Source organism: Doryrhamphus excisus, linkage group LG11, assembly GCF_037039965.1.
Source record: "Doryrhamphus excisus strain RoL-2023G ecotype Guam linkage group LG11, RoL_Dexc_Guam_v1.1, whole genome shotgun sequence".
In the NCBI taxonomy this organism is placed as follows: Eukaryota; Metazoa; Chordata; class Actinopteri; order Syngnathiformes; family Syngnathidae; genus Doryrhamphus; species Doryrhamphus excisus.
This window is the reverse complement of record NC_136367.1, coordinates 9,805,734-9,826,561: the sequence shown is the minus strand read 5'-3', so window position 1 is coordinate 9,826,561 and position 20,828 is coordinate 9,805,734. Positions and strand designations below refer to the sequence as shown.

At 44.6% G+C, this 20,828-nt stretch overlaps 2 protein-coding genes and 1 long non-coding RNA gene across 3 annotated transcripts in view; all 3 read right to left on the bottom strand.

The window, feature by feature from the left end:
* Positions 1–12,690, bottom strand: part of LOC144901285 (uncharacterized) — a 102,682-nt gene extending 89,992 nt beyond the window's left edge. The window contains exon 1 of the long non-coding RNA XR_013629443.1: positions 12,543–12,690. This is a non-coding gene — a long non-coding RNA (uncharacterized LOC144901285). The remainder of the gene's footprint in view (positions 1–12,542) is intronic.
* LOC144901284 (uncharacterized) lies at positions 2,609–12,094 on the bottom strand. The gene is made up of 7 exons (XM_078794726.1): positions 12,006–12,094; positions 11,679–11,744; positions 11,437–11,577; positions 11,181–11,318; positions 10,969–11,036; positions 3,278–3,338; positions 2,609–3,188 (listed from the first exon to the last, which is right to left on the bottom strand). The coding sequence occupies exons 2-6, from the start codon at positions 11,742–11,744 to the stop codon at positions 3,305–3,307; spliced, it is 447 nt and encodes a 148-aa protein (XP_078650852.1). The 5' UTR covers positions 12,006–12,094; the 3' UTR covers positions 2,609–3,188; positions 3,278–3,304.
* Positions 12,691–12,729: 39 nt separating the features above from the next.
* LOC131129981 (uncharacterized) lies at positions 12,730–15,967 on the bottom strand. Its single transcript, XM_078794684.1, has 10 exons — positions 15,533–15,967; positions 15,363–15,422; positions 15,201–15,284; positions 14,925–14,958; positions 14,648–14,751; positions 14,296–14,562; positions 14,110–14,203; positions 13,884–13,951; positions 13,656–13,799; positions 12,730–12,792 (listed from the first exon to the last, which is right to left on the bottom strand). The coding sequence occupies exons 1-10, from the start codon at positions 15,629–15,631 to the stop codon at positions 12,730–12,732; spliced, it is 1,017 nt and encodes a 338-aa protein (XP_078650810.1). The 5' UTR covers positions 15,632–15,967.
* Positions 15,968–20,828: the final 4,861 nt, after the last annotated feature.

Below are 20,828 nucleotides of genomic sequence, written 5' to 3'. Positions count from 1 at the left end.
TGGCAAGGCGGTGAAAGAGGCTAATCGACTGTACTCTGAGAAGCTCCAACACCAATTCTCAGCTAACGACTCTGCGTCTGTCTGGAAAGGGCTCAGGCAGATCACCAACTACAAGCCGAAAGCCCCCCACTCCATCAACGATCAACGCCTAGCCAACGACCTGAACAAGTTCTACTGCCGCTTTGAAAGACTAAAGGACAGTCCAGCAACCATCCCCCTTGACACCTCCCAACAGGTCCAGCTCCAGTCATCTCCACCAAGACCTGCCTTAATGGCCCTCCCCTCCCCCTCCTCACCCACTTCACGGCAGCTGAAGAAATTCAGTGCTGGTGCACTTCTACACCTCCATCATTGAGTCTATCCTCACCTCCTCCATCACCATCTGGTACGCTGCTGCCACTGCTAAGGACAAAGGCAGGCTGCAGCATGTCATTCGGTCTGCAGAGAAGGTGGTTGGCTGCAATCTCCCGTCCCTCCAGGATCTGCACACCTCAGGGTCCTGGAGGCGTGCAGATCGTTTGTGGCCGATCCCTCTCACCCCGGACACAGACTCTTCGAGACGCTCCCCTCTGGAAGGAGGCTGCGGTCCATCAGGACCAAAACCTCACGCCAAAAGAATAAGTTTCTTCCCGTCTGCTGTCAGCCTCATCAACAAGACCCGGAACCCCACCTGACACTCTTCACACCCCACCCCTGCCTCATCCTGCCACTTTGACACTTTCACTATATGCGTTAAATTAACGACCAGTTTGGACTCTTAGGAAAACAATCAGACTGCACTTCCGGAATAACAAACAAAAAAAAGACTGTGTACATATATTTATACTGTATATTCTGTATATTTTGTATTTTTCATTCTTTTTTAATAGATGTGTCTGCACCTACTTCACCAAAACAAATTCCTAGTATGTGTTGGATCATACCTGGCAATAAACCCTTTTCTGATTCTGATTCTATTCTAGTCGCTGGCAAGCAAAGAGACGGACTCGACAGTCTTCTGTAGGAAGACGAGTTGGCAGTCTTTTGTGATAAGGCGGACTTGGAAGTCTTGTGCAATAGGACGGCTCGGCAGTCTTGTACAATAAGACGCACTCAGCACTCGAGTAGTCTTTTTGAAAAGACAGAGTTTGCCCCTTAAAGGGTGAGAAAAAGAGTAAGTCTTTGAGGAAGCAGAGGCAAGAATTCTCCACCCTCACCGGGGTAGAAGCTTGAGAATTAACTCAAAGAAAAGTTCATTACTCTCTCACTGACAAACAACCCTGTTGTTAGTTTTCCCTAGGAAGCTCATCACAACAGGGACCAAATTATTCCCAAGATGGGAAAAAAAGTGGAAAACCACTAGTAAAAAAGGAAGACCTAAAGTACAAGGATTGGTGTTACATTTTTCAGCTCCAACCAACCCAAGTAAACCATCTAGAAATATGTATGGCTTTGACAGACAATTATCGATCCCTAAATTAATAAAATTGCAACAGGATATTGCAAAAAGGAACAAGAATCAAACCAATAAAAAGCAAAAGGAAGGGTATGATGACCTATCATATTGGAAGGAGTTGGCAGAGAGAAGGCAAAAAGGCGAGGCAAAGATGGAGGGAAGGAAAGCGAGAGATAGAGCAGAAAGTGAAGGTTGTAAAAAGGAAGAGTTATATAAGTAGGGTTATGCCAACTCGGAGAAGATTGGGAGGAAGAAGTAGAGGAAGACAAAGAGGTAGAGGAACAGGTAGACAGAATATACAAAACTACCCCAACAATACTGGATGTTGGAATTGCGGTGAAGAAGGTCACTTCTCCCGTGATTGTGTCAAAGGCCAGTTCAAAAGAGACCAAAAACCATATTCAGCATGACTAGGCTTGTCTTAACAAATTGAACCAGAACAAAATGATGAACCAATAGTAGAATTAAATTTACAAGAGGTATTTGCCTTTGAACATCGCAGAAGTCACATTGGAAGTGAATGGTAATCCAATCAGATTTCTTTGTGACTCGGGAGCATGTAGAACAACTTGCAGATATGAATTTCTACATTTCAGATCTGCAGGCAATACATGGCTCAGGACAGCCAGAGGAAAATTTGACAATAATGGTCAACTAGAAAATTCCCGCGGAAATTTTGATGGACTGGCCACCTGTGCTGTGAACCCCGGGCCCGGTGTCTGCCGTGCCGCGCCACCGAGCATTATGCATTGGAAGTGAAAGCTTAAATGTGTTCATACGTGTGACCTGACATCAGCAGTTATTTCCAAAGTTGGGGTTTCTCAACTTACTGTCACCTCATAAGCCAAAATAGAACCAAACAGCAGATTTCAAGGCATGTGCAGCTGGATGAAGGAGCCAGGAGACTGAAGTCGGGGCTTCCCTGCTGAGGCTGCTGCCCTTGAGCCAACCTCGGAAAAGCAGTAGAGGGGTAGAATGCAGTGGAATATTAGCACATTTTTCAGTTTAAAAAGACCATGGAAGCAAAACGTGTACTTAAGTTCATATATAAAACCAGACAATTTTTGAATAAATCATTTGACAGTTTATTTAAAAAGGAACCACAGCAAGATGCAACAAAGCCTTAAATTCTTGAAGTCAAAATGTCAACAATTACACCAGTTATGAACAGTATTGTGATGTATAATATTCTGTAATATAGAAAGATAAAACCAATGAGAAACACTTCATGTAGCAAGGCAACATGTCCCGTATGTAACTCAACAGTTTAGGTCAGCGGCCCAAGGCACATCAAATATTTCAGAAAAAAAAAAAACAGCAGTAATTAAAAGAAGCGTTCAATGACATATCGCACCAACTAACAACAAAACAAGTGATCTTGAGGCACTTTGGTTCACATTATTATTATCATTAGTTTGGTCTAGCCTCAAGTTTATCATAAATGAACAACAGAAACCCACATGAGCAAGCACCTGGCAACGGAGGCAAGGAAAAACTCCCACTTGGGAAGAAACCTTGGACAGAACCCAGGCTCAGTGGGGCAGCCGTCTGTCTCGACCGTTTAGGTTACAATAGAAAAATGTTTGGTACAGCATGATTATGCATAATAATGGTCTTTATACATAAAGGTGCAAACGCTTGAGAACAAAAAGGCATAGTGAACATATGTATGTGGTAGGTAACTACGTATTAAAACAGGAACAGGAAGTATTAACACGTCCGGGAAATGTTTGTGTAAAGGATTGTCCTTTCCCTAAACAGACACACACACAAAAACCCAGTAAAAATTGTATCAAGACTGAATTCTTAATTGTCAATTCATAAAACAAACTGTCAACACACCTTTTCTGTCATGTCCTGCAGTTGGTATCAGAATGCGAGTTGAACCTGTTCTCCTCTGTAGCTGTAAAACACACAAATCACAAATCTGACACTATCAGCTTTTTATCCACACAGGAAGTCAGCTGGGATATTCATATGCTGAGCATCCCCAATATATATATATAGACATATTGCGGAAAAGTACTGCGACTACTACAAATCTATGAGCTTTGCTTTTCTCAGCTTTTCACGCAGCAGTGCCTACTACAGGGGAAAGACAGACAAGTTAGTCAAATGTTATCAGTAACTGTCATATACATATACACTTTATAGATGTTATATATTGTGTAAAATGTACTGCCACTAATACAAATCTTTGAGCTTTGCTGTTCTCAGCTCTTTGTGCAGCAGTGCCTACTACAGGGGAGAGAAAGAGAGACAAGTTAGTCAAATAAATCAGTAACTGTCATATAGATACTGTATATACACACACACACACCCAAACAGTATATACTTTTATATTATATATTGCGGAAAAAAAAGCGGTCCGATGACTACATATCAGCAACGCTGATACCGATAACTGTTCTCATGTCTTCAATGCAGCAGTGCCTACTACAGGGGAGAGAGAAAGAAAGACAAGTTAGTAATAAGTCAGTACAGTAATTGAAAAAGCTGAAAGTAATACTATGACCGAGTATAACATAACAGCCTCGAACAGGCTATTCATGCAATAGTGCCTACTACAGGGGAGAGAGAGAGAGAGACAAGTTATTAGAATGTTCCATCATAAGTGACATGAAGTTTCAGGAATAGGGAGAACATTGAGAACATGGAGAACATGACTATGCCAACACTGCCCGTTCAGAGATAATACAGTAATTCTGACTCGCGTATGTATCTACTACATATAATAAAGCGACATCTTCCGGTTGGGGCTAAAGCGTGTGCAGCAGCATTTCTGAAAGGCAGCCCATGAGCAGAGGTACAGCATACCTAGCCTTCAGGTCACAAGCACGGAGTACTTACGTATGTGAGATGGCGTGGATGGATGGAGGGGAAGAAATGGCCACAAGGTCATTGCAAGCAAATGTTCATTGGGGACAAGACGGCATGTGTAGACCAGACCAGGACCTACAAAGATGTTAAGATACAGTACACCGGACTGTGGTAACTGTAGTAAGAATGCAGAACACCTGACTGAATGCAAGACTGCGGTTGAGAAATGTAAATGTGATCAATCAGTGTCTGCTTGCCAGTTGTTGCCTTGCCGATGAGCTGAGTATAGCCTCTGGACTCAAACAACTCCAGTATAGGCTTCTTGCGTTTTGAAAGCAGGTCCTCGTTGAAGTCGCCACAAACAACAATGGGGTGGCTTTCCATCATTGCCAAGGTGTCCAAGAGGCTTGTCAAATTAGGTAGAAATGTGCCCAGACTCAAGGTCGGTGGTCGATAAACAGTAGCCACCACAGCCGTGATCGGCACCGTGACTTTAACCACCAAGAATTCAAGGTCTGGCACATTCTGGACAAACCGAAGTGGCTGGCCTTGAAGTTCCCTCCGACAGTAGGCTGCAACTCCGCCTCCCTCTTTCGAAGCCATGTCTGGCCTGTTTAAGTAGGAAACACGTCTGTTCCGTACAAAAACAGCGGCAAGTGCGGCGAGATGGAACCAGACAAATGCGTTTCTGTCAAACAAAGCACATCAGCCAGTCTCAGCTCATGATGAGATTTGATGTCCTCTATGTGACACGCGAGGCCCTCTGTGTTATGGTGGACAATCTTCAAAGTCGGAGAAAGCCCTTGTGCAAAGTGCAACAGCGGTCTGACAGACAGGAAAGAAGCGTGCAACATGCTGTCCATGGCCAAAGCAATGGTGGGATCAGCATATATTTTCTTCTCATCCAAGTCCATGATCTTCAGTCCCTGGAGCGAGGTCGTGCGACTTAGAGCGACGTAGGCCATTCCAGGTTCAAACACACGCTTCAGGGATACGACCGCACAAGATAGCGTCATGCCTTGCACTTTGTGCGCTGTGCATCCAAAGGCCAGTTTTGCCGGGAATTGCCGCCTCACCAGTCCTTTGATGCTTAAACTTTCCTCTGACTTTTCAATGTAGGTCAAATCGTCCCCGGGTCCCTGAAGTTTCTTCCGAAATTTCAGGCCTGCTCCAGGATTGTCCAAAGAAATGCCAAGAAAAGTAACAGCGGCCTGTGGTCCACGGACAATGTTCATGATGGTCCCGAAGGTGCACGAGACCATCCTCAATGTCCAAGTTCCGGATGATCATGACTCGCGCTCCTACAGCGGCTTGCAGGTTGTCGGGCAGATCTCTTTTCCTCCCGGTTATCATGTTGGACACGATGACCAATTGTCCGGTCCGGGGGTCTTTTCTGTAGTTTTCTGCCGGAATGTCGACCACATTCAGTTTCAAAGCTGCCACAGTTGCACGGTTGTGTTCGTCAACCTCCTTATTGGTTGCAAAAATGTGGAGCGTACTGGTGTGACACTGCGATGTTTCGACAGTAGCCTGCTGCAGTAAAGCCCGGTCACTTTCATACAAGGGCTCCTCCTTCCTCTTTTCCCTTACCCTGTTCAAAAGCTGGGCAAAGGTCAGGTCCTCCTTCTGTCGCATGATCTCTGTAAGCCGGACCAAGTGAAAGTTGGTCCAGAGGTCAAGGACATTATCCTCATACACACAGAGGGGTTTGGCCCTTCCAAGAGGTGGCAGCTGGTAAAAGTCCCCAACTACAAGCACAGAGATCCCTCCAAAGGTCTTCCGGTTGCCCTTGACTTGCTGGAACCGCCAGTGGACATACGCAAAAAGATCCTTGGAGACCATTGATATTTCATCAATGATTAAAATCTGCACGTTGGAAAGACTCACCCGCAAGGTGTCCAGCGCGTTGCCGAGTCCTTGATATGGAGGCCTCAAACTTCTTGGGAGCTTCAAGACCGAGTGAAGGGTTTTCCCAGAAATGTTGAACGCAGCTGTGCCGGTAAATGACGTCAACAGAACCGTGGGCTGAGAAATCCGCATCGGTACGAATGCCGGGAAGCTGCCGAAAAATCTTGGTGGCCTCCTGGTAAATGCACTTGATGACATGTGACTTGCCACATCCAGCTCCCCCTGAGATGAAATAATGAAAGGGCTCAAGGTCGCGATCAGAAACGTGCTGCAAACACCAGTCGCGTACGGCATAGAAGACGGAAGCCTGCATGATGTTAAGACTGCGGTACATCCTCCTCACAAAGTCCGGACTCAACTGGGGTGCTTCAAAGGCCGGCAGTGCTGGGGCGCCGGAAAGGTCAGCCTGATAAGCAGGAACGTCATCCTGCTCATCCCGCTCGTCCGCTGCGTTTGGCATCATGGCCTTCAGCGCAGCAAGACATTCCAGGCGCTCTGCTTCCACCTCTGGCGCAAAAGAGTTCCACGCATTAACAGCTGGACCTTCCTGTTGGAGTTGCTCCAAAGTCTTGTCCAGTTTCTTCGCTTGGCCCTCAAACCGCTTCATTTTCTCATCAACGATGGCTTTTGCCGGACCTAGCCTTGACCATCCGTCCAGGTAGAATGACTCATAAGTTGGGTGGGAGTCGCTGGTCAACTCGCGGTCCGTCCTGTAGAGTAGAGTTTGAGAAGGGCCCTGAAATATTTTTCAGGAAACTTTGTCATGGAAAACCGTGTGTATCTTATCACGGCAGGTTTTCCCCTGGTCCTCTTCTGAATGCAACCCATGTCGTTCAAAAGGGGAATGACATTTGGCCCTTCTCTCTGGTGACCGTAGACCACCCGGTAATCAGACGCAAACTCTGCCAGACACATAGACTCAAACGCCTGCGTACGTGGTCTGTTGGCGTACTTTTCCGGCAAACTTGACATCCACACTTCAGCTGAATCTGGGTGCATGGTCATAAGCCGACTCATGGGCAGACTCCTTCGGAAACCGTCCTCGTCGGTTTGGAGGAACACCACATTGCGTGAGGACTTCTTCAGGGGCAAACTGCATGTTCGTGCCACTGCTTCCTGAGCACTTACCTCTCTGTGCTTTGAATACGCCTGCATGATCTTTTGCATCTCCTCCTTCTGGTTGACGTCAGACTTTTGCACGTCCTTGATGACAGATTTGAGGAACTCTGTCATCTCGTGCTCCGGCTTGGAGATGTAAGACATCATGTACATGATGCAGCTGATATCATCCAGAATATACTGGATGTCCATGTTGGCGTTCCACGCACGCAGCAGATGGGGGTTGTAGGCATTAGTCCAACTTTCTTGCGGTGTACGCTTCAAGTGGACAGCCATCCCAGTACTGAGGTTCTCAACATAGTGCTTATACCGGCCCAGGGTCAGCTGGCATGAATTGAGCAGGTCCGTCAAATCCTCCGGAACCTGTGTGTCCATAAGACGCTCTCTAACCTGTTTTAGCTTTTCCTTGGACTCCCTCTGTTTCTTCGCCAACTTGGTCCTTTTGGCATGGGCGTCTTCCTCCTTCCGTCTCTTCTTCTTGGGGTCATCGTTTTCCTCTTCGTCATCACTGGTCGGGTCCTCAAAGGGAAAGGTAATTGTGGTGACATCCATGGGCAGTTTAGGGAATCCAAAACGACAGGAGACATTTCCTTTTCGGCAAGATTTGGTGTGACTGCGGGTGTGAGTTTGAACACTCGTAACCACTTCATGGAGTTCCGGATCCTTGGTTTGATCGGGGATGTGGCAGGTAATATAACGGTTGATGAATTCGACCACTTCGCCACAGTAGATGGGATCTGGTTCCTCGATCACCGGTGCATCCTTTATCCACACCACCATGTGAATATGAGGACTTCCTCTTGCTTGAAACTCAACACGATAAAAGTAGTCCTCGACTGGGCCGATGGGCTGCGCAGGAGACAGAATAAGCTCTAAGAGAGCATCTACCCTTTTCTCAAACATGCGCATGACCGTGACTGGATTGCTGCGGAGAATCTCGCATTTAGCGTTCCAGTCCAGATCTGAAAAGTGACCCTCCTGTTGGCCTTGCTGCGCTTTTATCACAGCAGTGACTTCAGGCCATCTCATTTCCGCCGCAGAAAAGGTAAGAAAAAATGTCGGCTTCCCCAACTGCCTGGCCATTGCGTGGAGCTCCCGGTGAGCTTTCTCCCAGTATGCTGGTGTTCCTCGGAGTGGCTGCATAAATCTGGTCGCTTCCCTGTTCTGTATGAGCCGCTCCAACGCCACCTTGTCCTGGATCATCCGGTTCAGAATTTTCCTCCCATCCGCAGTGTGAGGTTTTCCTTTCCGTGACTGAATAGACATGCTGTTATTGGCCATGTACGTTTCAATGACAAATTGGGCAAAGAAAAGGTAGCCCTGATCTTCAGCAAAGCGTGGATCAACTGAAAACAATCTGGTGTTGAAGTAAGAACTCGGTGATACTTTAACGATCCTCTCCTCATCTTGGGCATTGCTGGCCTCTTGCTGCAAGGATGATGACGGCGGGGCGGATGGCTCCTCTTCCCCTTCAAGGACACTTTCAGCTGCTGCACTCTCATTGATGCACACATCCCTGTACTGTGGATGAGTGTGTATCAGCGTCCTGAGCCCTGCTATAACATTCGCCATATTTACCGTATAAAAATGCTGATGTCCTTTATACCGAAGGCGTCTCTTTAGCTTTACCTGCAGCAGTTGAGCTTCGCTACGTGGCCTAGGTAGTGAGTTCACTGCTGCTTCCATTTCCGATGGTACGCACACTACTGAGCCATGAACAGCTCGTTGCCGTCCTTTGGGCAATGCTACAATTTTTGCAAAAGGTATAATTTTTGCTATCAGCTGTCTCTCGATTACATTTAAATCGGACAGCTCTTGGGGAATGGGTGCCAGATCCAACTTATTTGCAGCTGCCAGAGGTGGCATTGCACATCTCCTAAGGTGGGAGTCACAGGTGTGACATATCCATTCCTGCTTTCTCTCTTGCGGGGCAGTGCATGGGGCAGAACAATTGTTGTTGCAGACGTGAACATATTTACCTGTCAAGCTGGTGGCCACTATGTCACGGTTGTTGCTATATTTTCCTCGATTGCATTTCTGTACCTGATTTAGGAAAAGAGCACGGTGGCATACAGTACAAACATATGTGGGCCCACGTGCGACTCTTTCGCGGAAAGACGATATTGCTGCCTTCATTACAGCGCTTGCTGGATCCTGCACATTGTTGGCTGAATGTTGAGTTATAGTCATGTATTTATTCTTTATTTGAAGCGCGCATTGTAATTTGTGCCGAATATGCTGCCTGGTAAGACGGTTCTTTTCACAACGCTGAACGCGATGTAGACTTAAATTCGAAAGTCTGTTTATTTCATATTTCTTATTTTGAAAATAAGGATCATTTCTATGCTTGTGCATCCATGTTTTCATGAAAACAGCCCACCTTTGCTTAAAACCTGCATGGTTGCGATATTTATCTCTTAAATATACCCTATATCTTGCCTGAAAAGCTGGATCCCGGTGATACCGCTCCCTCATATATAACTTTAGTTTCACCTGAAAAGCTGGATCCCGGTGATACCTTTCCTTCAGATATAACTTTTTTCTCATCTGAATATCTGGATTCCGGTGATACCGCTCCCTGAGATATAACCTCTGTCTCCAGTTAAAAGCCGGGTCTCTGTGATATTTGTCCCTCAGATACAGCTTCTGTCGTTCAACAAAAGCCATATCTGATTGGTACCTTTTCCTGACATATGCTGACATTAAAGTCTTTTTTGTTGTCGGACTTCTGTGGTATTTTTCAGCAACGTGCGCTTTCTGTTTATTCTTAAAGGCACTATCACACCTGTATCGCGTGGTAAAGCGGTTTAATTTTTGTTGCCGGTAATTAGTGTCTGTTACATACTTGACCTTCATTTGTAGAAGTTTTTTTTGACGGGGATCGGGTTCTTTTGAAGCTTCGTACGGTCTACATTGTTGGCACTTGAGTGCCCTTTTCATAGCGGTCCGTCGCCTCGTTTTACTCACTTTGGAAAAATCTACATGGACGCATGGCGGTACTATGAGCTCCTCTTGATCTGTCTCAACACATTCTCTTATTGCTGTGTCTGTTACTTTGGTGGGCTCTGAAATGACTCCGACATCCAACTGCACCTGTCTGTCACTTGCAATCTGAACTAATCCAAAGGAAACCGGTACTAACTCGTAGTTTGCATCGGGGCTGCGATCCGAAAGGAGCTCATGCACATGGTCGACTAAGTCATCTAAGTGAGAAAATGTCATCATAATCGCAGTTCCGTTTGGGTCTGGCAAACCTACTGCAGATCGGCTGTGCGAATCAAAAAAACCGTAGCATCCTGACCTATCACGAAAAACCGCAAAGCACTCTGGAGCCACAATCAGAAAAGCATGAGTGACATCTTGTGAGAGGCACTCAAGTTGTCTGGCAAGTGGCAACAAATAAGGATCTACTAGGGAATTGCTGCGATCCCTTACCAAACCAAATTTTGGCTCCAACTGTGTAAGCATTGTTGTCGGTGTGAACTATCTTTGGCATTTCCTCTTTGGTTAAATGATTGCTGATTAAACGTAGTCCTAGCCCACATATTGTCCACGCATAGAGTGCATCTCCATTTTCAAGAACTCTGTCAAGAACGTCCGCATCAAAATGAAACCCCTCAGCATGGTAGGCCAAGAACGTCAGTGCCATACACGTGCACTGATTATTGCGAGTGCAATTGTCATACCTCAAATCCATCTGGGAGTGAGTGGCCCGGACGGTACGAATGCGTCGACCAGCTTCTGTGCCACAATCCTGAAATGTAGTATTTGTCGTGTTAACATACATTTGTGTAATCATGTTAGTTTTTACCATAGAAAAGCTTACATTAGCCTTGTTTTATCAATGCAACTTCACAGTAGATCTAGTAGGCGTATACATTTCCTGTATTAAAATTACCTGGCTGGTCCCATCCAGGACAATGTGCAGTAGTGGCATTGAGGACTTTGCACAAATGTCTCTCTGAACCACTGTCCCTGGACTACAAGGCGGTGATGGTGTTGACGGCAGATCTACAGTACCCAGTGTCGCCTCAGTCTAAATGGGAAGGCAAAACTAATTTAAAAATGGCACACAAAACCAACAAAATACCACCTTTAATATAGTAACAAATATAGTGTGTGTATATGATAAACATAGAAAATGTTTGTTTTACCCAGCTGGTCCCATCCATGACAATGTGCTGTGGTGGTGTGGAGGATGGCGCACACGTCTCCTCTGTGACGACCACTGGCCCGGGACTGCAAGGTGGTGTTGGGGTGGAAGGCAGCTCCACACGATGTGGTGTTTCCTCCATCTACACACACACACATGTCTGTCATGCCATTTATATATATACACACTATATATACACACATATACATATACATACTATAAAAAGAAAAAAGTGCATTTTACCCAGCTGGTCTCATCCTGTACAATGTGCTGCAGTGGCGTGGAGGAAGGTGGCAATGTTGCCTCCATCTAAAAATGTACACACAACACTTTACTAAAAATGCACACACACACTTTTACAACCAGAACAACATTTTGTTTTCTCCTATGACATATTTCGTTCAATCGTTTTCTACCGCTTATCCTTATGAGGATCGCAGAGGTGCTGGAGCCTACTTGCCCGATTATTATATTTTCCTAAACAACCTTTGCAGAAAGTTGCTTATCATGGTCTTATGTGGAACCAATGAACCAAGATGAACAAGGGATGACTGTACATGGACTACACACCTGCAGCTCTCCCACTCTCCTCTTGGAGGCTGGACGACGCCGTTGGCACTCTGCAGTCACTGTCTGACGTGGCACAGAAAAAAAGGAAATATTTCACATGCATAGCTTTTACAAAATAAAAGTGCTGTACTTACAAGATTTTGTTGTATTTGTGAATAACATAATTTCTATGAAGTTGCTAAATTACCTTCTTGCCCTTGGGGAGAACTGTGGAGGTCTCAGGGCTTGGAAGATGCGATGGAGCCAGCTTGTCCATTGCAACCAGCATAGGCGGGCTGAACCACACAGGGTTCACAGGGATGTTGCACTGCAACAGGTCCTCCTGTCAAAAAGTACCAAAATACATATACTAAGACTTGAAACTATCACCATCCTAACATCCATGCTTGTCTCCATCAACTGTGACAAAACTGCTGCTTGCACATCCCTTTGCTGGGGTCACGGGGCACCTTGGATTTGACACGCCGACTCCTCTGTTGCGATAAGTCACATTATGGCTACATACATATTCTTGTCCATTTTTCAATTTTTTTTTACCCCCTCTGCGGTGCCAATGAGTGTCCAGTCAAAAGGGTTGGAAGGACGCTGCACGGTGACCTCACCCTTCACAACCACTTTCGGCAGGAACACTCGTGTCGGTGGGGACGTCTGAAGAGAAGGTGCCGGTGGTGCAGTCGTCTCCAGCTGATGGGGCACAGAAAAGGCAATCATAACGTGGCATCCATTACACATGGAGATGCCTTTTTGAAAGTACCTTCTGGAACAATGACGACCAAGGACGATGGGGCTGATGGGGAAACACAGGCAAAAACGATTTGCGACACATAGGTTTGATAAACCAACACAATGGTTCACATGCATAAAACACGTGTATGTTTTTTCGGGCTGGGACAACGCGTCAACATCATCGATGACATTGACACAAAAAATAAAAATCATAAATAATAATTTAAGGAGAACTTTAATCCACGTCTTGTGCGATTTACAATTTAAATGTACAACTGTTAAACTATAGTAATAGGCCTCTACGCTGAGGCTTTGGGACTGGAGATCTTAACAAAATAAGAGCCAATACGCTATTCTATAACAAAATAGGCTACAGGGCTATAAGCTGGTGGGATATTTTATTACTTTATTATTATTATTATTATTTTATTACTTTCTCGAAGCACGCTCAATGAACTACATGAACATGTTTAACACTGTTGAAAAAAAAATACGTGATCGACAAAATTCTTAATACTCAATAATCAATCATCTATTAATCGTGCCCATCCCTAATTTTCATTCAGATTGTGTTTTTCGCACAATAGTTTTATTTATTGAAAGAAAGTTTATTACTTTTGTTATTTTCGGATTCCATTGTGCACTTTATTGTTGTATTGTTCAAAACAATTCATTTTTGAACTAAATATATATTTGTTTGATTCATGGAGATAAATTAGCTTTAATTGCTATATATGTCAAATTATTAATCGATAGTTTAATCAAAATCGAATCAAATTGGTTGTAAAAATGAATCGTTAGATTAATCGATGCATCAAGCAACTATTTTCTAAATTAAATCTATTACAAAAATAATAATTTAACCCAGCCCTAATGTGTTTGTGAGTAAAATGTAGTGTGAATGAAGGTGAAACCCAAAAGTACCTCGCCCGGCGGCGACGTCGTAGGAGGGGCTGGTGGCGGAGGTGGAGGGGGTGGGGCGGGTGTGGTACTCTCCAGCTGACGGTGGGCAGCAGCCCACAGTAACCTGGCAAGCACAGGCATCCCATCGTTGTCACTGAGGTGTACCTGCCACACATAACCCAAAATGATGAGTAAACCTGGAAATATTCTACGTGTACATATCCTTACTATAGGACGTCATCTACTTACGCCATCCCTACACCACATCTCAAGGCGTGACAGCGGGAAGTGGTCAGCTGAGGATAGGTAGGGAATACCTGCGGTACAGAAAGGAAAAAACAAATCCCTTATTAGTTTCTATAAACTTTTGTTTACCAGGTCAAGTCAATGAAATGACACTGGCATTTCACATCGTTGAGGTTTCCCACTTATGTTAAGCGTTGATAACAGTATGCCTTTATTTGAATTTGCATACCCATACTAGCTGCCACCCGATGGTACTCCCGGCGCAGACGATCCTGCTGGGCCACCACGACGTTCAGACGTGGAGGAAAGTCCACGACGACGACCTGAATAAATTAACATGTCATCATTACCAATATAAATTCCACTTTATGTAAATCATTATTTGCAACAAGAATATAGATCACAAGGTATTTACGTTAGGCCAGCGGCTGTAGATGGCGGTCAGGAGCTGCCCGAAGTCGGTGGCTGCCTCGCCAACGGGACGACCCAAGTTGTTGCTGGGTGCCAAAACACAGACCGCCTCGGGAGACCGAGACAGAACCGCATTCTGCACCTCAGCCCACAACTGAGCCGCCGTGGCACCCGGGGTGGACATCACACCAAAAGACAAGGGTCCCTCTGGCATCTTCACAAATCCATGTGCAATGGCTCGCAGATGGGAGTCTCCAACTATCAGGACAAACTACAAACATACAAATAAATACATATGTGAGCGCATATTCAATGTCGGTCTTCAATGTACTCTTGTATTCAGACGTTCTACATACCCGCGTGCCCTGAGCCACGGCTGGAATGACCAGCTTGTGGTTCTTCCCAGTCACTGCAGAAACTGGCCATTTCCGCACGGTGTGGCGTCGCCCAGTGCCTCGGACTAATCACAATCACAGACACAATTAAAAAGGTAAATCCTCCAACCTTAAACAGTAGATACCGTAGCAATGTTTTGCACAGTACGAGACTACAGACAATACATTTGACACAGTGAAAGAAAATAGACATTAAAACGATAAAAAAAATGTGTATTCAAGTCACAGGAGGGCTGACCGTGTCTCGGAGGCTGGTGTCTGGCCAGAGACTCCTAAGGAAGTAGCACAAACATTTAAAACCGTGAGTACGAGTAAAACCAAACAGTACCAATATATCTTTGGCAAAATCAGTCAGGAACTGCAGTATGTCAATACAGTAACATACACGTCTTACATGTCAACACCAGCAATTTATCTGTTATATTCACATTTCTCTGAATGTCTACAAAACCTTATGTGCAGCATGAATGACAATTATCCCATACATTTTTCAAAAGGCTGACGAAAATCTTACCTGGGCAACCACAGAAGAAGTGGTGGAGCAAGCATCCGCCGCACGGGGCTGGTCGGCCAGAGGGGAGGTCTGGAACCTGGCTCTCTGATTACACATTAGAGGATGTTAAGTTTATGACAAAGAAGACAAATTCATCTTCAAAATTAAAAGTGAAACCAATACCTTCTTCGTGGGAGACTGCAGGGTGGTCCCATCGCTGGTCGTCGAGGATGGGGACCCAGGCTGTGAACAATGTCGATGTAGTACATATTAGTCCCAAAGGAATATTCTATTTAATCATTTATTACAGCTACAACACTGTAGTAAGAAATCCGTCATGAGAGGAAAAGTACCTGCTGGCGTGCGCTGGTCTGGCCCGTCTGTGGATCAGCAAGGTCCAGCTTCCTCCATCGGCGCTTCGCTGCTTCGGAACGCTTCCCCTTCCGTGGCATCCTGTTCACAGCAAAAACAAAAGCACAAAAACACTTCCCAACACTTTAATGTTGAAAATAGAGCAGTAGTACACTGCAAAGTACTAGGACAGTACTTTTTCCCAGTGTCTGTGTGCGTGGATGGATGGATGGATGGATGGTGTGTAGTGTTTTGAGTGACTCTAGTTTAGCAATATATGGTATGTGTTGTTTATGCACTGATGTCTTCTCTGGTGTATAGATATGAATGTATTGATTAGCTAATGGTGGTAGGGCTGATGATGATGATGATGATGCTTTCAGTCGCCTTCAGCTGCCAACAGATTTCCAAATCTCGCAATGTGCAATGCTCAGGGAGATGCTGGAAAGAAGAACAGAAAATATTTTACTTAACTAAACAAATCAGGATTAATATTTGATAAACAAGCCTAAGACCTCTGCTGATCAGTACAATAGCAAATTTCAAATTAACTAATTTCCCCACTGAGGGATGAAAAATGGCATATCTTATCAATATAGCATCTATGTCAGGGGTGCTCATTAAGTCGATCGCGATCTACCGGTTGATCGCGGAGGTGGTACTGGTCGATCGCTGGTCGATCGCGGCGTGACATTAAAAAAATATCATCCTAGCATCAATGCCGTCACTTGATTGATATACAGGGCAGCCATTCAGATGACAACTGAATGTTGCCCTTCGGGTGACCAATCAAATCAAACAACGTCTCTAAGTGCAGCAGAACTTACGATGTCAGCCTATCATCTATCCCCGTTACTTGATTGACATACAGGACAACCAGTCAGATGACAACTGAATTTTGACCTTTAGGTCACCGCTCATGCGTAAACAACGATGCAAAGTGCTAAGCTCGTCGGCGAATTGCGTCAGATTTTAAGCCCTCGCTAAAGTTTATGATCACTAAAATGAGTGAAGTAGCTGGACCAAGTAAAAAGGCAAAAACATATCACTTCCATACGGAATGGGAGGTGGACTTTTTTTTTCACAATGTCTTTTTCGAAGTGCGTTTGCCTGGCTAACCTGGCTATCAGCAGCTACTGTCCCGACTATGCATCCCTGGCTGATTCAATTTAGTGCAAGTCATCAAAGTAAACTCAGGTAATTACAAAAAATGTTAAGAGTTAATTATGTGTGTTTTGCAATATTGGCTCATTTGGTTATGTAAGGTACATCAACATACATTGTATGTACAAATAATCCTCAATACATTTGAAAATAAATAGATGTTTTGCATTTTTGTAGTGGGTAGATCATTTTGACTCGGTCATTTTAAAAGTAGCTCGCATGCTGAAAAAGTGTGAGCACCCCTGATCTATGTGTTGCGATACAATTGCAAATAATTCTCAAAAGTCACTTCTACTTCGAAAGAGAGCATCAATCACAGTCTGAGCACATGGGACCACAGCACCTGCAGCTAGCATGCTCCATAAGCAACACACACTACAAAAACACGTGCAAAGAACTCCTTTTTAGTATATGTTTTCTCATTTTTATCTTTAAAAGGCAACAAGAGCATTAGCAGCAGCTAATAGCATCAGGCTTTACTACAGTGTGAGCACATGGTATCACCCAGCACATGCACATAGCTTATTTTGCATTCATAAGCAATCCTAACTACAAAAACATGCTAGAAAAAAAACATCTTTTAAATATGTGGTATTATTGTAACGTTGAAAGGCAAATAGAGCATTATTCCTGGCAAAAAGCATCAATCGTCACATTAATCATGCACACATAGGACCGCATGAACCAAGCTAGCTTAAACATGCACATAGCTCATTTTGCATCCATAAGCAATCCATACTATTAAAACGTTCTAGTAAAAACATCTTTTAAATATATTGTATTATTTTAACGTTTAAAGGCATAGAGAACATTATTTCTGGCAAAAAGCATCAATCATCACATTAATCATGCACACATTGGACGGCATGGACCAAGCTAGCTTAAACATGCGCATAGTTTATTTTGCATCCATAAGCAATCCACACTATTAAAACGTTCTAAAAAAACATATTTTAAATATGTTGTATTATTTTAACGTTTAAAGGCAAAGAGAGCATTATTGCTGGCAAAAAGCACCAATCATCACATTAATCATGTACACATAGGACCATGGACCAAGCTAGCTTAAAACATGCAGACAACAGCTATTAAACAACAAATAAAAGAGCTTTTAAAACACGATAGAAATATTCTTAAAGTAAATGTATGTATTTTTACGCTTTCACCAAGGGTGTATTTTAGCTGTACAACCAACAGGTCCAATCAATCAATTTCAAGTTGGGTGTGGCACTGAACTTCAGCAAAAGAGATCACCAAGACAAACCAACATACTTTCTACATCTATCAACGTTCATATCTAGCTTCATATTTGTCCATGAACTACAATTGTCAAGTAACAAAAACAACAGTACTCTTAATTACAGGAGCATAATTGGATGCGTCTACTTACCTCAGTCGCAAGGAAGGAGTGAACTTGCTGATTGAGCTTGTTGCGCATGCGTTGGTTGATCAGCCAACCAGGAGATCCAGATAGCGATATTGTATATGGTGATATTTTATAGATCGATTCCAAATCGAAATTGATATCAGATACTGCTAAGGCAGGGGTGGGCAAACTGCGGCCCGGGGGCCACATGCGGCCCACCAAGTGTTTGAATCCGGCCCGCCAGTTGCTTTCTAAGTATTTCAACTTTTAACATAAAAACTGGCCACATGACTTGCAAGTGGAATGTCTTATTTAGTTAAAAAAACAACAAAAAAACTAAACAAAACTGTCAAATGAAATGACATAGTTTGATGTGGTCTGATGTTTAAAGTGCTCCTGAAAAAAGGGATATGAGAACATACAGCTGATAGTATAACACTTTTACACATAAAATTAGACAAATAATTCAAGGAAAATTATAAGCATAAAATAGTGTGTGTGTGTGTGTTAAATATATGTTCTGGCCCCCCGGGCAATTTTGTTAACTCAATGTGGCCCACGAGTCAAAATATTTGCCCACCCCTGTGCTAAGGTATAGGTCCAATTACCGGGATCGGCGCTGTTTATACTGGATCGGCAAAATCCACCCCTCCCCCTTGTCTTTGGAAGCCATTAACACCACACACTCATCCTCAACGAAACGTTTTGTGATAAATGAATGAAAAAGAATATGCAATCTGTAAAAAGATAGTTAATTTTATATTAAAAAACGAGATTGAATTTGTGTTAAATAAAAACAACTACAAATACAATAAATACAACAGAAGCAGTTCTGCTTTAATGATGCATTAGGCAACCCACGCTGTGGCCCCTCCCCCACCCCACCGTCATTTCATTACATTGATTTTCACTATTTAAACTACACATACTATCAGTGATGTGGTATATGTGATCAGATAATGTGCTTATAATAATAGCCCAACACAATTAAATCCAAAACAAATAGAAAAATAAGAAAAGTATATTTTATTTTAAAATATTAATTTAATATTGTTTAATATTATATGAATATTTTAATATTATTTTGAAAAATGTATACTTTAAAATATTTTATATTCAGTGCACAAATCCTTCAAGTACAACTCCTACTCCCACAACTGTTTGTATTTACATCCCTAATAAATGTCAACTGTAAGTCAAGAAAATACATTACTAATACGTTAAATATCAAGCTGCACGGTGGCCACGTGGTTTGCACACGGACCTCACAGCAAGGAGACCCGAGTTCAATTCCACCCTTGCCCATCTCTGTGCAATGTGCATGCGTGGGTTTTCTCCACCAGCTTCCTCCCACATTCCAAAAACATGCTAGGTTAATTGGCGACTCCAAATTGTCCATAGGTATGAATGTGAGTGTGAATGGTTGTTTGTCTATATGTGCCCTGTGATTGGCTGGCCACCAGTCCAGGGTGTACCCCGCCTCTCGCCCAAAAGACAGCTGGGATATGCTCCAGCACCCCCGCGACCCTCGTGAGGATAAGAGGTAGAAAATGAATGAATGAATGAATGAATGAATGAATGAATGAATGAATGAATTAATGAATTAATGAATGTGTCACGCTCTGTGTGGGTTTGCCCGTGACAGTTTGGTTATGTTCCCGGTCTAGGTTTTGGTTTCCGTTTTGAACTCTTTATTTTGTATTTAACTTCCTGTTTTGTCCTGTCGTCCTTGGTTGCCGTAATCATTCACACCTGTCCCTAATTTGTGTTTGTATTTAGTTCAGGTGTGTGCATCTCCCCTTTGTGGGATTATTGTTTGTTGTCCGTCAGCAAGTTGTGTTGCCTTATCTTCTGCTGCTAGTATTGCCAGAATAAATATTATTTTACCTGCATTTGGTCCTGCTCTCTGCATCCTGGGGTCGCACCGCAACATAGACATGCCGAATCGTGACAGAATAATCCCACCAAAAGATGACGACCTCACAGAGAATGCCTTCTGGACCTGGCAGCTGTTCAAAGCCATGGAAGACGAGGAAATGGCGAGACCACCATGGGAACTGGAGGACATGGTGCGCAGGCCGGACGACACGCTCGTCTCAATGGCGTGGTTTTTTCCCGGACCCACCAACAACAACAACCAAGCTGCGTGGCCTCTCAGATTCCTCCGGTCCCCAAGCCACGCAGCTTTAAGGTTCCTCAAACCCCGGCTCTCGTGCCAAGCTGCGTGACTCCACAGATTCCTCCAGTCCCTAAGCCTCGCCCCAGGTGTTCTCAAGACCCGGCTCCCGCGCCAAGCTGTGTGGCGTCTCAGTTTCCGCCTGTGCCCAAGCCGCACAGCCCCTGGGGTTCCCAAGACCCGGCTCCCGTGCCAAGCTGCGTGGCGTCCCGGATCCCGCCCGTGCCCAAGCCGCGCAGCTTCAAGCCCAAGGAAGTGGCGGCGGCCGGGACTGCTGACCTGGAGGAGCCAGTGACCCTCCTCCAAGCCTCACTCCTCCCTTCCCTGGTTTCGGCTCCCTCTGGTGACGGCGTCTGGGATCCGCCTATGAGAGGGGGGGCTAGTGCCACCTGCTGGGCTACGCTGGAGGCACAGCCCAGCCTGCCAATTGAAGGGGAGGATGGCGCCACCTGCGGGGGGAGTGAGGAGGCACAGCTCACTCCACCAGCAAGACGAGGAGCAGGGCCTGCTGGAGCAGATGGAGAGGCTCTGGCAGGGACGACGCCTGCTGCTTCGCCGTCTCCGCGTCAGGGCCGGACGCCTGCTGCTTCGC